Source organism: Mustela lutreola, chromosome 2 (genome assembly GCF_030435805.1).
Source record: "Mustela lutreola isolate mMusLut2 chromosome 2, mMusLut2.pri, whole genome shotgun sequence".
Classification (NCBI taxonomy): Eukaryota; Metazoa; Chordata; class Mammalia; order Carnivora; family Mustelidae; genus Mustela; species Mustela lutreola.
Window position 1 is genome coordinate 223,457,314 of NC_081291.1, and position 16,422 is coordinate 223,473,735.

Below are 16,422 nucleotides of genomic sequence, written 5' to 3' on the forward strand. Positions count from 1 at the left end.
GGCGTTCCAACATTCTGATAGCAGACAATTCTGGGACTCACAAGAGAGACTAGATGACTTGTTAATAGTAGAAGCATTAAAAACTATGAAGAGAAAGGGAGCTCTAACACAGACGGGCGTTGGTGAGCAACTTATGTGCTTAGCTGAGGTGCAATTGCAAGTAACATTTGTTTCAAATCAAGAGCCTACGTGATAGTTGTACGTACAGTTACGCCATGTAGACCCATTAATAAAGTGAAGGCTTTCCAAGCCTGTACATGCCTGTGCAGCGTTGCAGAGCAGCCACCTATCTAGAAGGTGAGCTGACGCGCCTTGCGCCGGGTCTTGGTAGGTATAATTATAGCCAAAAAAGGTGGAGTTAGAGTAAGTGGGGATTTTAGGACTGAATGAGAATCCTGTTCTCACCCAAACTCCTGAGAGGCTACTGTGGCAGCCACTCGTGCGGTGCAGCTCGCACAATAGCAGGCCTTGGTGCAGCAAGGTTTATACGGAGGAGGCCCCTCGTAAGGTGGCGCTGTTGGGGCTGGGCGCGTGGGCACAGGATCTAAGTTATCTACCACTTCCGTCTCTGTTTGTAACTGCACCATAGCTCCTTCTTCCGCTTTTAATTTCAGCTGCGCCATAACTTCCCCCTGCATTTTGAGCTGCGCCATAGCCTTCTTTAGCTTTTCCTCCTTTTTTGCAAGCTCCTTTTGCATCTTGCTCACCTTTTGGCTTTTGGGCGATTTCCCTCCTCTTCTCCTTTCATCATCGCTCGAGCTAGATCCCTCACTGTCTGAGTGTCCGTTTGAGCTTTCACTCTCAGAGCTAGTGTCCTTCAAGGAGCCTTTACAAAATTCCTCTTTCACTTGTTCTAAGATCTCCCCTCCCAGTTGCACCGCCTGGCGTATGGGTTCTCGCGGGGATTGCAAACAAACTTTCACTAAAGACCAAACGGCCAGGGTTCCCGGCGTAGTGCGCGGATCGCGTCTAAGGTCTTCTCCTAAATGCTCCCACTGAGGGATGTTTAATACCCCTTCCTCCAAAAACCAGGGAGCCGTTTGTCCCACTTCTGTCAAAAACAAACGAGCTGTTTTATTTTTTAAAGGAGTACCAATTGCTTAAGGATATCAGAAAGCGGCCCCAGCATTTTATGTGTGGCCATCTCGTTTCCCATACCGGAAAGCTTTACTACGCTCGTCCTCGACTTGAGGAACTTTCCCTATCACTAGACAGAAATAGGTGCACTCTTTACCTGATCGTCGCCGACTCCGTGCATCTCTCACGATGAGATTCCCGGGTTTCGGCACCACTTGTCGCCCTCCGCCCGCAAGAACGACTCGGAGACTCACGTAGCGGCGAACCTTTTTTATTAATCGCTTTTTTCTTCCTCCTCCTCTAACCCCAGGCGCATGCGTTTTTATACAGGCAGTGTTACCCAATCAGAATGCAGTGCTCATGCACCTCCCGCGTGAGTGGACCTAAATGAACAGCCAATCATATTCAGTCTCTTACAGCTCTTATAGTAGGCCTCCTGTACTGGCTCCCGACAACGTTAGGGTACCTCCGTGGGGTTTACATTGCACCTCCCTGACGACTAATGGTGTGAGGTGTCTTTTTATGTGTGTATTTGCCATCCACTTGTCTTTTGGTGTTTCTTCAAATGTTCAGGCCCTTCCTTTTTTAAGGTTTTCTTGACAGTGAATTTTGAGAGCTCTTTATGCATGTTGGATATGAGCGCCATTGGACTTGAAGAAGGTGGGCGTCAGGGCACCAAGCCCCTCACGTCGAACATTCGTGTGTACAGATGTGTACGCCCCCCAGAAACAGAACTGCCAACAGCCTCCTGTAGACCAGAAGTTCTACGATAACACAGAGTTCATGGACACATACTTGTCTTCTTACCATAAAGTGAGCTGGAGAAGAAAATGCTCTCAAGAAAATCATCAGGAAGAGAAAACACGCGCGCAGTAGGGTACGGATTTACTGGGGAAAGCCCCGTGGGAGTGCGGGCTCGCAGTCCAAGCCCGTGTGGCGCGAGGGTGGGCTGCCCTTGGCTCGGATGCGACTTGCGAACATTTTCTGCTATTCAGGCCCTCGGCAAGTTGCTGGGAGAGCAAAAGGGTTCAATACGGGTAGAGACCTCTTCATCGATTTTCGTCTTCTTCAGATCGTGCTCTCGGCTATAGCCCAACTCAAGGTCGCAACAATTCTTCTGCTGTTGGCTTCTAAAAGTCTAAAATGTTTACATTTTACATTTAGGGCTATGGTCAGTTTTTATGAAGTTTTTACACTAAGTGTGAGGTATGGGTCAAGGCTCCTTTGTGGTTTTTTGGATTTGGACGTCCAGTCGTTCCAAGCACACTTCTGTCTCTTGAACTTGCCTTTGCAAGGATCTGGTCAAAAATCAGTTGACTGTATTTGCGTGCGTCTGTGTGTCTATTCTGTTTCCGGATCTGCCTGCTTCTATTCCTTTGCCACCATCACATGGTCTTGAGTTCTGTGGCTTTATAGAAAATCTTGAAGTCGGTGAGTGACGTCTTCCAACTTTGTTCTTCATTTTCAAGTGGTTTGGATATTTGAGCTCCTTTCCTATCCAAATAATTTTCGGATTCGCTTGTTCATACTGACAAAAACTGCTACTGGGACGTGGTTGGGGATTGGCTTGAGTCTATAGACGAGTCTGGAGCTCACTGACAGAACAATATCCCCACCTGCGAACCTGGTTCAGCTCCCCATTGACTCACGTCTGGTTACGTTTCTTTTGTCGGTATTTGTGTAGTTCTCATTATGTACCTATTCCCTGAGATTTATATCGAAGTTTCCATTGTTTATTCTGTTGCAAATCACGCCTTTAAACAAAATTTTTCAATTCTAATGATTTATTGCTATTATATTGAAATGCGATTAATTTTAATTATTTTAGGCTTGCACACTTCAACCTTGCTAAACTCTCTTGTGTATCTAGGAGATTTCTGTAGATTCTTGGGGTTTTCTAGGTGGACACTGACATCCTCTGTGAATACAGACCATTGTATATCTTAATTTCCAATGTGTATGACTTGGATTTCTTCTTGCTGGTTGCACAGGCCAGGACTTCAGTATGGTGTTGAGTAGGGGCAGGGAGAGAGGACATCTGTATCTTTTTCCTGATCTTTGGAGGGGAGCTCTCAGACTTTTACAATTAAGTATGGTGTGTGCTATAAATTTTTCACAGATGTCTTTTATCAGGTTAACAGGTTTTCCAATTATTCCTAGTTTACTAAAAGCTTTAAAAAAAAAAATTGAACAGGGGAGAACCCTCCCCAATTCATTCCATGAGGCTTACATTACCCTGATAACAAAGCCAGGCAGAAAACCACAGGCAAACATCCCTTACAAACAATCATGCAAAAGTCCTCAACAAAACACTAGCAAACTGAATTCAGCAGCACAGTGAAGAGATTACACACCGGGACCATGAAGGTCGCGTTTCTGGAATTCAAGGATGGTTCCACTTAGGAACATTGGTCAGTATGAAACCCCCCGCTACCAGCATAAAGAGAACAGTGGAGGCTCATCTCCCTCAATACCTTAAAAGCATTTGACGACATTCAGCACGCTTCCATGGAGACCCAGTCAACAGACTGTAAGGGCCTACTTAGCCAGAGCGAGTTATTTTGTTGTTCATGCAGTAAACTTAGATTGAACCTGCCCCTTCCCCCCTAGAGAAAAGTGCTTAGAAACAGAACTGGTGAAACATGACTGATCAGCCCCCTGATAACGGAGCCCACATACAAGGACGTGTCCGGCCAGGCGGAAACGTCCAATCAGTAAAAGCGCACGTATGACCTCCCTACCCGCCAAGGATGAGCCAGGCCAGCTGGAAACATCCAATCAAGGGAAAGCACACGAATGACCCGCCAAGGAGTGTGAGCCCCGCCTATCAGGCGCCAGACAAAGGCGCCGATTCCAGCCAAGGTCATAGACTGAATTAAATGACTAGCATGGGGTGAACTGTAATTCAATCGGCCACCTGTGTATGGCCAGGCTCGACCACATGGCCTTTACTCTATAAAAGTTAGTTTGTGAGGCAGGGAGGGGTCGCCTCTTTGCAAGAGATGGCCCTGGCCGGTCAGTTTGATTCCCGATGCTTGGCGCGAAATAAAGCTTTGCTGGACCTTCGCTTTGTATCAGTCTCGTCCTTTTATCCACAGACCCTTTCAAGACCAGGAAAAGCAGGAACTACCACAGCATAATAAAATATTTGTGTGAAAACCCCTCAGCAAAGATCGTACTCAACGGGGAAGACTGAGAGCTTGTCCTCTAACATCAGGAATGGAGCAGGGATGCCCCTTTTAGCCACTTCTATTCATCCCAGTACTGGAGGTTCCCAAGAGCAGTTGGACAATGAAATAAATAGAAGCAGTGTAGATTGGAAAGGGAGAAGTGAAATCACACCTGTTTCACAGATGTCATGACCTTTTATATAGCGTGTTAGCACTAGCAAATGAATGCAGAAAAGTGGCAGGAGACAAAGTCAACACACAAAAATCCATTGCATTTCTATACACAAACAATGGACAATCCCAAAAGGAAATTATAAAAATAATTCCACTTATGATTGCTTCCAAAAAGAATAAAATAAAAGGAACTGGCCAAGGAGGGGGAAGTGCTGTACGAGGAAATCTATGAAACGTTGGTGAAAGACGGCCAAGAAAACATAAATAAATGGAAAGACAGTCCACGTTCACGGGCGGGAAGGCTCAGGGTTGTTACGATGTCCAGACTACCCAAAACAATCTACAGACGTAATGCGATCATTACTGAAATCACAGTGACGGTGTCCATCCCAATGACGGGGATGGAACTAGAGGGTATTATGCTGAGCGAAGTAAGTCAGTCAGAGAAAGACAACTATATGATCTCTCTGATTTGAGGAATTTGAGAAATAAGACAGAGGATCACATGGGAAGGGAGGGAAAAATGGAACAGGACGAAACCAGAGAGGGAGACAAACCCTAAGAGACTCTTCATCTCAGGAAACAACTGAGGGTTGCTGGAGGGGTGGTGGGTGGGGGACGGGGTGGCTGGCGATGGACCCTGGGGACGGTCCGTGCTATGGTGAGAGCCGGGAACTGTGTCAGACTGATGACTCACAGACCTGCACCCCTGAAGCAAATGGTACATTGCATGTTAATTAAAAACAGTCACAATGACGTTTTCACAGAAACATAAAACCACTCACACTCATATAGAATTTCAAGGGACCCTGAATATCTGAAACAATCCCCAAAACACAAAGCTGGAGGACTCACACCTCCTGAGTTTGAAACCACAAAGCTACAGTAATCAAAGTAGGATGGTGTGGACATGAACACGGGGTACGTATAGACCAATGGAATAGACCGGAGTCCGGGAATAAACCTTCACCTTATAGGTCAAGTCAGCTTTCACAAGGACACCAAGTCCATTCAACGGAGAAAGGACAGTCTTGTCTTGTCTTTTAAAGTTTTTTCTCTGTTTATTTGGGAGAAAGAATGAGTGAGAGCGTGAGACGGGAGAGGTCAGAGGGAGAAGCAGACCCCCCACTGAGTGGGGAGCCCCATGTGGGACTCCGTCCTGGGACTCCATCCTGGGATTCCAGGATCCCGACCTGAGCCGCAGGCGGTTGCTTCACCCACTGAGTCCCGGAGGTGCCCCAGGACAGTCTTTTCCACAAATGGTGCTGGGAACACTGATGACTCACGTGCGAATGAATGAAGGTGGCCCCGGTGTCACACGACACACAAAATGAACTCAAAATGGATCCAGAACATAAATGGAAGACCTAACACTATAAAACTCTTGGAAGAAAACACAGGATGAAAGCTTCGCAACATCGGATTTCACGAGGATTTCCTGGATATGACACCAGCGGCACAGGCAACAACAAAACAAAACAAAACGAAACAAAAATTGGACTTCATGAAAATTCTAAATATTTTTCATCAAAAGACAATACCAATGGAGAATAAAAGGTAACTCAAAGACATGGAGAAAACATTGACAATCACATTCTGATCAGGGATTAATATCTAAAATGCATGAGAACTCCCAAAACTCGGTAACAGAAAGCCAAACAACCCAATTCAAAAATGAGCCAAGGACAAGAATGACACAGAAGATGCACAAATTCTGTGACCAACCAGCACAGGAAAAGATGCTCAACGTCACTCATTATTAGAGACACCAAATCCAATGCAACGACAAGCCCCTTACACCCATCACGGCAGATGCATCATATATATCGTACTTATGTAATTGGAAACATAATGTGGACATAGGATATACAATGTACGTACAAGGAGAAGACATCTTTGTGTATGGATTTTATATATAAGATTTCATTTGTTTATTTATTTGGCAGAGAGAGATCACAAGCAGGCAGAGCAGCAGGCAGAGAGAGGAGGAAGCAGGCTCCCCAATGAGCAGAGAGCCCCATGCGGGACTCGATCCCAGGACCGGAGGTCATGACCTGAGCTGAAGGCAGAGGCTTAACCCACTGAGCCCCCCAGGCGCCCCTGGATCTTATATATAATAGATATATTGTAACAACGAGAAGATACCGCATGTTGATGATAATGTGGCGAACTTGAAGCCCTCCTGTGTAGTGAGCGGGAAATGGTCCAGCCGCTGTGGAAATCTATAGGGTGGTTCTTCAAAAAATCAACAGGGGAGTTACCGTACGATCCAGTAAATATACAGGTATATGTTCCAAAGAACCGAAAGCAGGCATTTGAAGAGAGTTGTACGGCTGTGTTCACAGCAGCGCTACTGACAAGAGCAGAGCCCAGGGCCCACCGAGGGACAGATAGATAAGCCAAACGCGGGCCATCCACGCAGCGAATCGCAGCAGCCCTAAAAAGGAAGCAGGTCTGACTGCAGCATCATAGAAGCGTGTCAGGACATTAGTCACAGAAAGACAGCTACTCCGGGTTCCACCGACGGGAGGTATTTCAGAGACAGAAGGCGGATGGGCAGGCGCGAGGGCTGGGGGCAGGGGCTGGCGAGGCAGCGTTCGTGGGGACAGGGTTTCATCTTCCCGGGAATGACGGGAGTCCTGGAGACGGGCGGTGGGGACGGCGGCACGACCGGAGGATGTACTAAGCGCCGCTGAACTCTGCGCTTGAAACTGGCTAGGACGGTAGACGAGGTTATGTGTATTTGGGTTCAAGAAAAACAAATTGAAAAAAAAGAAGAAGAAGAAGGAGGGGGGGGGGAGGAAGGGGGAGGAAGGTGCGGCCAGGCCAGGAAGAAACCGGGAGGAAATTCACGCGCCTGAGAGTGACGGAAACAGCCAGTCTGAGAAGTCTGCATGCTCCGTGCACGGGGAAGGACCCCGCTAAGGAGACAGGAGACCAGCAGGTGCCACGGCCGCAGGGGAGGGGCAGATGGAGCACGCAGCAGCTTCAGGGTAGAGAGACCCGCTGTGACAGGGTCTCTTCCCCAGCACTCTGACCCCAAGCCCAACCCCTGGCTGCCTGGGCCTCCTCCCAACTCCCAAGGCCATCTGTGAAACTTGGGGTGCTCGGCACTCCAGTGGGTTTGCCCTTCTTCATGGGGGCTGGACACATTCTGCAGCTGGTGGGAAGGCTGGGAGGTGCTGGGACATGCACCTTGCTCCTTCCCCTTCCCCGCGCTTGTTCTGTGAACCGCAGGCCCAGGATCTGACAGCCTGACTTCATGGTCTTAGTGCTCTCAGTTGGTCTGGGGGGGAAGGTATCCAAGTCCGTGTTTCCCCATCTTGACTGCAGCAGTGCCTCCCCCACGCCACCACCTTTCTGCTAAATAGGTACAGCCCACGGGAGGACCCACGGGGACCGCAGGCCTGTAGGGGCTGTGCTGCCTGCCTCCCCAAGGCCGGCTGGTCTGGGGCCGGTTTGTCCCGCTGGGCCGAGGGTGGAAACGGGCCAGGGGCTGAGAACTCTCAGACCACGACCCCTGTGCAGATGGCCAGCCTTGGGAAGCCCTGCATTCAGGGGCCAGGAGCCCTGACCTTCCTGGGCCAGGGTGTGCCTCCCACCCCGGGGCCTTGCCCTGTGGGATTTCTCAGTCCCTCATTCCTAGAAATGTTCCCGGATGGAGGAGACCAATGTCTGCTCAGACCCCTGCACCCCCACCCCCATGAGGGTCGGAAGAAAGGAAGCAGATGCGCTGGTGAGTGAGTTTATTGGGGTGTCTGAGCAGGCGCCGAGAGGTCAGCAGTTGAGGCCACGGGACCCGTGCCGAGAAACTGGGAGGGAAGGGCAGGGGACCCCAAAGTGCTCGAGGCCTCTCCTGGGAGCAGGAGCCCTGGGGGGCAGTGGGGTCTGCGTTCTGAGGAGCTATTAGGTCAAGGTCAGGTCAGCAGAGTGGACACATGGAAGACTCTGTCTACGGTGTGGGCAGCCACCTAACACAGGTCAGGACCTGACTGAGGGGGTGGGGAGGACCACGGTCACTGGGTGTGTCCTGAGCCCAGCTGGCCCCGGGGAAGACGGGCCCCGTCAGCAGCAGGACTTCTGGGCCGAGGCGGGCACACAGCAGGCGGGCCTGCACACGGGGCGGCAGAGCAGGGACATGCAGGAGGACGGTCTGCAGCAGGACGAGGAGCAGGGGCTGGGCTGGCAGCAGGAGGAGGGCCCGGAGCAGACAGGGGTGCAGCAGACGGGCTTGCAACAGACAGGGGTGCAACAGACTGGCTTGCAGCAGACAGGGGTGCAGCAGACGGGCTTGCAGCACACAGGGGTGCAGCAGACGGGCTTGCAGCAGACAGGGGTGCAGCAGACGGGCTTGCAGCACACAGGGGTGCAGCAGACAGGCTGGCAGCAGCCTTCCTGGCAGGGGGAGGAGCTGCAGCAGGAGGGCTGGCAGCTAGACTGCTGGCAGCATGAAGAGCCTGAGCAGGGAGAGGCCTCACAGCAGACAGGGGTGCAGCAGATGGGCTTGCAACAGACAGGGGTGCAGCAGACGGGCTTGCAGCAGAGAGACACGCAGCAGTCTTCCTGGCAGGGGGAGGAGCTGCAGCAGGAGGGCTGGCAGGAGCTGGTGCAGGCTGGTTGGCAGGGGCTGGACCCGCAGCTCGCAGGGGTGCAGATGAGCGTCAGGCAGGAGGGGGCACAGCAGGAGGGGGCACAGCAGGGGGGCTCGCAGCAGCTCTCTGGGCAGTCGTCCACCTGCCAGGAGTCGGGGCAGGCGTTGCTGGAGCAGACGGACAGGGTGGATGCGGCCATGGTGGGGCGGTGGGGCTGGAGGACGCTGTGAGTTGAGTGTGAGTGTGTGTGTGAGTGTGAGTGTGTGTGTGAGGCGCTGGTTGTCTGTCGGCTTTTATACCCGCCGAGGTGTGTGTAGTCCAGCAAGAGGCTCCGTGAGACTTCCCCTTCCTCGTGGCTGTTTTGGCTGAGCCCTGGGAGTGCTTATTACCGCCGGTTTATGTACACGAGAGCGTCTGCTTGTAAAATGCCTGTTGTGGTTGAGGACGGGGTTGGCCCCTGACTTTGTTTGGGTCTTTAAGCAAACAGCACGGGAACAACCTAGTGTCCTGCAGCCCCGGCCGGACAGCCTGCCCACCGCGTCCTGCTCTCGGCTCCGGTTTGCGGGGCGAGTTGGGGGCTGGGCGTGGGCAAAGGCTGCGAATCCCAGTCCCGGGAGCAGGCAGGACGCAGAGCCAGGACAGTGTGCGCGTCCGCTGCCGGCGCCCCCAACACGGAGAGCTGCGTGGCGGCGATCAGGGTTGAGCGGGAAGGCGGACACCATGTCTCAGCCCGGAATGACCGAGAAGGAACGTGGAGAGCTTCAGAGGAAATGAGGGCGCGCTCAGGATCCCGTGTTCCCCGCACGAGCCTTCGGAAGGACGGATCAGGACCCGGAACGCGTCTCAGAGCAGAGCGGTGTGCGGACGTGGGGTTCTGACCAGACGTGGGAGGAAGCGGACAGAAATCGGTGCACGTGTCGGCACACGCGCGTGCTCGCTCCCCGACCTCAGCACCCTCGATGTCTCCGGAGAGGCTGGCATCGGCCCGCCGCTCAGCAAAGACGTGCGACCGGCTCTCCAGCGTTGGAGGGGGAGGGGTCGGACCACGGCCTCTGTGCCCCCGGTGAGAGCAAGGTACAGCCCTTCCCAGCTAGAGCTGTTCTGGAAATCTGCCGCCGAGCACCGCTGGTGGGAGCATCCCCAGACCAGCTGGTCCAGCAGAGTCAACGCCGGAACAAAGAGAAGGAAGATATAGAAAATAATCAAGAGAAAAAGAAAATCAGCCCAAAGCAGATTGCGGGTCCTGCCATCTCAGGGAGAGGCACGCGCCCGCTTGACCCGACAGCCAAGCCGCGGCTCCCTCCACGGACAACGCACTTGGTGGCGCTGGGTGGGACCCCGAGTCCCGGCGGTCGCCCACGCACCGCCCCTAAGCCATGCAGAAGGTCCCTCGTGCTCCCCACCCTAGCAACACCTCCCTTTGCCCCAAACCCTTGTGGCCACCGACTCTCGGTCACTGCCCTTGTGGCTTTTCCAGAATGTTCTATAAAGACAGTGTGCAGCCTCTGGGGTCTGGCATCTTGCATTTAGCAGAACCTGCTTGTGCTTCCAGGGCTGAGGGCCGGGCGGCCGTGCCCTCTCTTTCGTCCGATCGCGTTCCGGGGCAGGCCGGGGCCATAGTTCGGTGACTCTGCCGCCGGGTGGAGGACGTTTCCGTCGCGTTCTGTTTTGGAGGGTTACGAGCGAAGAAAGCGGCCGCAGCATCAAGTACCGGTCTTTGCCCGGCAGCGGATTTTTGTTTCTCCAGGGCACACATGCAGGGGTGGCCTCGTTGCGTCATGGGCTCAGGGCAGGTGCAACGTAATCAGAAACTGCCAAACGATTTTGCCAAGTGTCCATGCCGTGCTGCGCTCCCTCCAGCGGCGTACAGGGGCTCGCGTGGCCCTGTGTCCTTGCCAGCCCTCGAAGTTGCATTTTTTGGTTCCATATTGGCCATTCTAACAGGTGTGTGCGGTGTCTTACTGCAGTTTAATTTGTGTCCCCTGATGACTAATGCTGGGTTGAGACCCTTGAATGCGCTTTCTTGCCAAGCTTTCCGAAGTGCCCGAATGACGCTACGTTTCCCCCAGCGCTGCTCGAGCTCCTCTCTCCTCCAAGCCCCCGCCGGCTACCCCTGGCTGAGCTTTGCCGTCTTGGCCATCCTCAGAGGCACGTTAGGGTACCTCCGTGGGGTCTACTTTGCACCTCCCTGACGACTAATGGTGTGAGTTGTCTTTTTATGTGTGTATTTGCCATCCACTTGTCTTTTTGGTGTTTCTTCAAATGTTCAGGCCCTTCCTTTTTTAAGGTTTTCTTGACAGTGAATTTTGAGAGCTCTTTATGCATGTTGGATATGAGCGCCATTGGACTTGAAGAAGGTGGGCGTCAGGGCACCAAGCCCCTCACGTCGAACATTCGTGTGTACAGATGTGTACGCCCCCCAGAAACAGAACTGCCAACAGCCTCCTGTAGACCAGAAGTTCTAGGATAACACAGAGTTCATGGACACATACTTGTCTTCTTACCATAAAGTGAGCTGGAGAAGAAAATGCTCTCAAGAAAATCATCAGGAAGAGAAAACACGCGTGCAGTAGGGTACGGATTTACTGGGGAAAGCCCCGTGGGAGTGCGGGCTCGCAGTCCAAGCCCGTGTGGCGCGAGGGTGGGCTGCCCTTGGCTCGGATGCGACTTGCGAACATTTTCTGCCTTTCAGGGTCTTGGCAGTGTTTCTGGGAGAGCAAAAGGGTTCAATATGGGTAGAGACCTCTTCATCGATTTTCGTCTTCTTCAGATCGTGCTCTCGGCTATAGCCCAACTCAAGGTCACAACAATTCTTCTGCTGTTGGCTTCTAAAAGTCTAAAATGTTTACATTTTACATTTAGGGCTATGGTCAGTTTTTATGAAGTTTTTACACTAAGTGTGAGGTATGGGTCAAGGCTCCTTTTTGGTTTTTTGGATTTCGACGCCTAGTCGTTGAACGACTCGGAGACTCACCTAGCGGCGAAACTTTTTTATTAATCGCTTTTTTCACCCTCCTCCTCTCTAACCCCGGGCGCATGCATTTTTATACAGGCAGTGTTAACCAATCATAATGCAGTGCTCATGCACCTCCCGCGTGAGTGAACCTAAATGAACAGTCAATCATATTCAGTCCCTTACAGCTCTTAGAGTAGGCCTCCTGTACTGGCTCCCGACATCTCCCCCTTTTTTATTTATTTATAATGGCTGAGATTGTGCCTGTCTTAGGTTGCCAATCCTCAGCACACATGCTTACCCGTCATCGGGTACTCTCCCTGGTCGAAGAGCCCCTGTCTTAGGTTGCTATGGTGTGGGATCAGTCTTACCCGTCTTTGACTACCGATCTAGAATACTTAGCCATATCTGGGGGGAGGTACCAGCCTCAGGAGCCATCATGGCTTGAACCATGAGGTGTTATTGTCGTTGATTGTGACGGACACGGCCACACACCCAACGTAACATTAGTACGTTAGCTGTGATTAAGAGAACAGCCATGGCACCAAGTCCAGCCCACTGTTTGAGGAACGAAACAGATTGCTGTAACATTTTTTTTCCACTCACTAACAGGTGCAATAGTTACTTTGGTAGAATTTATGGATATAATTTGAGCTCGTAATTGCCTAGTTAATTTTTGAAATTGACGGGTCCAGGTACCATTAAGCATATTTCCTAACTGTCTAGAGAGGTTAGCTGCTAGGGATAAGTTGTTATGAGCTATAGGGGTGATACAAAGTCCGGACATATTATGTATGCATCCTATCGACACAATTGACTCTAGGATATCAAGTTGTTCCTGTACAAGATCAACCCTTTGATTTACAATAAGGATCCCAGCATGCAAATGTCCGTTAATTTGTTCTTGCGTAGCCAATGCTTCCGCGACCATTCCTGTGACGTTGTTGAGCGCAGCTGCTGTCTGTACCGAGGTTGTCAACGCTACCGCGGCAGCAGTAGCAGCGGCGGCAGATGCTGCAATAGCTGCATTAATGGCTGCTGTTATTCCAAAGTCTCGTGTATGTCGAAGCAGCACCGGCAGGTTGTCGGGGTTCACCTGTACTGGCATCGGGATATACGTCGGTATCTTGGCTATTACTGCCGAGTCTCCCACCGTGGCGTTCCAACATTCTGATAGCAGACAATTCTGGGACTCACAAGAGAGACTAGATGACTTGTTAATAGTAGAAGCATTAAAAACTATGAAGAGAAAGGGAGCTCTAACACAGACGGGCGTTGGTGAGCAACTTATGTGCTTAGCTGAGGTGCAATTGCAAGTAACATTTGTTTCAAATCAAGAGCCTACGTGATAGTTGTACGTACAGTTACGCCATGTAGACCCATTAATAAAGTGAAGGCTTTCCAAGCCTGTACATGCCTGTGCAGCGTTGCAGAGCAGCCACCTATCTAGAAGGTGAGCTGACGCGCCTTGCGCCGGGTCTTGGTAGGTATAATTATAGCCAAAAAAGGTGGAGTTAGAGTAAGTGGGGATTTTAGGACTGAATGAGAATCCTGTTCTCACCCAAACTCCTGAGAGGCTACTGTGGCAGCCACTCGTGCGGTGCAGCTCGCACAATAGCAGGCCTTGGTGCAGCAAGGTTTATACGGAGGAGGCCCCTCGTAAGGTGGCGCTGTTGGGGCTGGGCGCGTGGGCACAGGATCTAAGTTATCTACCACTTCCGTCTCTGTTTGTAACTGCACCATAGCTCCTTCTTCCGCTTTTAATTTCAGCTGCGCCATAACTTCCCCCTGCATTTTGAGCTGCGCCATAGCCTTCTTTAGCTTTTCCTCCTTTTTTGCAAGCTCCTTTTGCATCTTGCTCACCTTTTGGCTTTTGGGTGATTTCCCTCCTCTTCTCCTTTCATCATCGCTCGAGCTAGATCCCTCACTGTCTGAGTGTCCGTTTGAGCTTTCACTCTCAGAGCTAGTGTCCTTCAAGGAGCCTTTACAAAATTCCTCTTTCACTTGTTCTAAGATCTCCCCTCCCAGTTGCACCGCCTGGCGTATGGGTTCTCGCGGGGATTGCAAACAAACTTTCACTAAAGACCAAACGGCCAGGGTTCCCGGCGTAGTGCGCGGATCGCGTCTAAGGTCTTCTCCTAAATGCTCCCACTGAGGGATGTTTAATACCCCTTCCTCCAAAATCCAGGGAGCCGTTTGTCCCACTTCTGTCAAAAACAAACGAGCTGTTTTATTTTTTAAAGGAGTACCAATTGCTTAAGGATATCAGAAAGCGGCCCCAGCATTTTATGTGTGGCCATCTCGTTTCCCATACCGGAAAGCTTTACTACGCTCGTCCTCGACTTGAGGAACTTTCCCTATCACTAGACAGAAATAGGTGCACTCTTTACCTGATCGTCGCCGACTCCGTGCATCTCTCACGATGAGATTCCCGGGTTTCGGCACCACTTGTCGCCCTCCGCCCGCAAGAACGACTCGGAGACTCACGTAGCGGCGAACCTTTTTTATTAATCGCTTTTTTCTTCCTCCTCCTCTAACCCCAGGCGCATGCGTTTTTATACAGGCAGTGTTACCCAATCAGAATGCAGTGCTCATGCACCTCCCGCGTGAGTGGACCTAAATGAACAGCCAATCATATTCAGTCTCTTACAGCTCTTATAGTAGGCCTCCTGTACTGGCTCCCGACAACGTTAGGGTACCTCCGTGGGGTTTACATTGCACCTCCCTGACGACTAATGGTGTGAGGTGTCTTTTTATGTGTGTATTTGCCATCCACTTGTCTTTTGGTGTTTCTTCAAATGTTCAGGCCCTTCCTTTTTTAAGGTTTTCTTGACAGTGAATTTTGAGAGCTCTTTATGCATGTTGGATATGAGCGCCATTGGACTTGAAGAAGGTGGGCGTCAGGGCACCAAGCCCCTCACGTCGAACATTCGTGTGTACAGATGTGTACGCCCCCCAGAAACAGAACTGCCAACAGCCTCCTGTAGACCAGAAGTTCTACGATAACACAGAGTTCATGGACACATACTTGTCTTCTTACCATAAAGTGAGCTGGAGAAGAAAATGCTCTCAAGAAAATCATCAGGAAGAGAAAACACGCGCGCAGTAGGGTACGGATTTACTGGGGAAAGCCCCGTGGGAGTGCGGGCTCGCAGTCCAAGCCCGTGTGGCGCGAGGGTGGGCTGCCCTTGGCTCGGATGCGACTTGCGAACATTTTCTGCTATTCAGGCCCTCGGCATGTTGCTGGGAGAGCAAAAGGGTTCAATACGGGTAGAGACCTCTTCATCGATTTTCGTCTTCTTCAGATCGTGCTCTCGGCTATAGCCCAACTCAAGGTCGCAACAATTCTTCTGCTGTTGGCTTCTAAAAGTCTAAAATGTTTACATTTTACATTTAGGGCTATGGTCAGTTTTTATGAAGTTTTTACACTAAGTGTGAGGTATGGGTCAAGGCTCCTTTGTGGTTTTTTGGATTTGGACGTCCAGTCGTTCCAAGCACACTTCTGTCTCTTGAACTTGCCTTTGCAAGGATCTGGTCAAAAATCAGTTGACTGTATTTGCGTGCGTCTGTGTGTCTATTCTGTTTCCGGATCTGCCTGCTTCTATTCCTTTGCCACCATCACATGGTCTTGAGTTCTGTGGCTTTATAGAAAATCTTGAAGTCGGTGAGTGACGTCTTCCAACTTTGTTCTTCATTTTCAAGTGGTTTGGATATTTGAGCTCCTTTCCTATCCAAATAATTTTCGGATTCGCTTGTTCATACTGACAAAAACTGCTACTGGGACGTGGTTGGGGATTGGCTTGAGTCTATAGACGAGTCTGGAGCTCACTGACAGAACAATATCCCCACCTGCGAACCTGGTTCAGCTCCCCATTGACTCACGTCTGGTTACGTTTCTTTTGTCGGTATTTGTGTAGTTCTCATTATGTACCTATTCCCTGAGATTTATATCGAAGTTTCCATTGTTTATTCTGTTGCAAATCACGCCTTTAAACAAAATTTTTCAATTCTAATGATTTATTGCTATTATATTGAAATGCGATTAATTTTAATTATTTTAGGCTTGCACACTTCAACCTTGCTAAACTCTCTTGTGTATCTAGGAGATTTCTGTAGATTCTTGGGGTTTTCTAGGTGGACACTGACATCCTCTGTGAATACAGACCATTGTATATCTTAATTTCCAATGTGTATGACTTGGATTTCTTCTTGCTGGTTGCACAGGCCAGGACTTCAGTATGGTGTTGAGTAGGGGCAGGGAGAGAGGACATCTGTATCTTTTTCCTGATCTTTGGAGGGGAGCTCTCAGACTTTTACAATTAAGTATGGTGTGTGCTATAAATTTTTCACAGATGTCTTTTATCAGGTTAACAGGTTTTCCAATTATTCCTAGTTTACTAAAAGCTTTAAAAAAAAAAATTGAACAGGGGAGAACCCTCCCCAATTCATTCCATGA

At 50.5% G+C, this 16,422-nt stretch overlaps 2 protein-coding genes across 2 annotated transcripts in view; both read right to left on the reverse strand.

Moving 5' to 3' along the window:
* TSPEAR (thrombospondin type laminin G domain and EAR repeats) overlaps nt 1-16,422 on the reverse strand; it is a 201,714-nt gene that overhangs the window by 27,737 nt on the left and 157,555 nt on the right. The window lies entirely within an intron of this gene.
* Nucleotides 8,487-9,212, reverse strand: LOC131825461 (keratin-associated protein 10-1-like). The gene has a single exon (XM_059164919.1). The coding sequence runs from the start codon at nt 9,210-9,212 to the stop codon at nt 8,487-8,489; it is 726 nt and encodes a 241-aa protein (XP_059020902.1).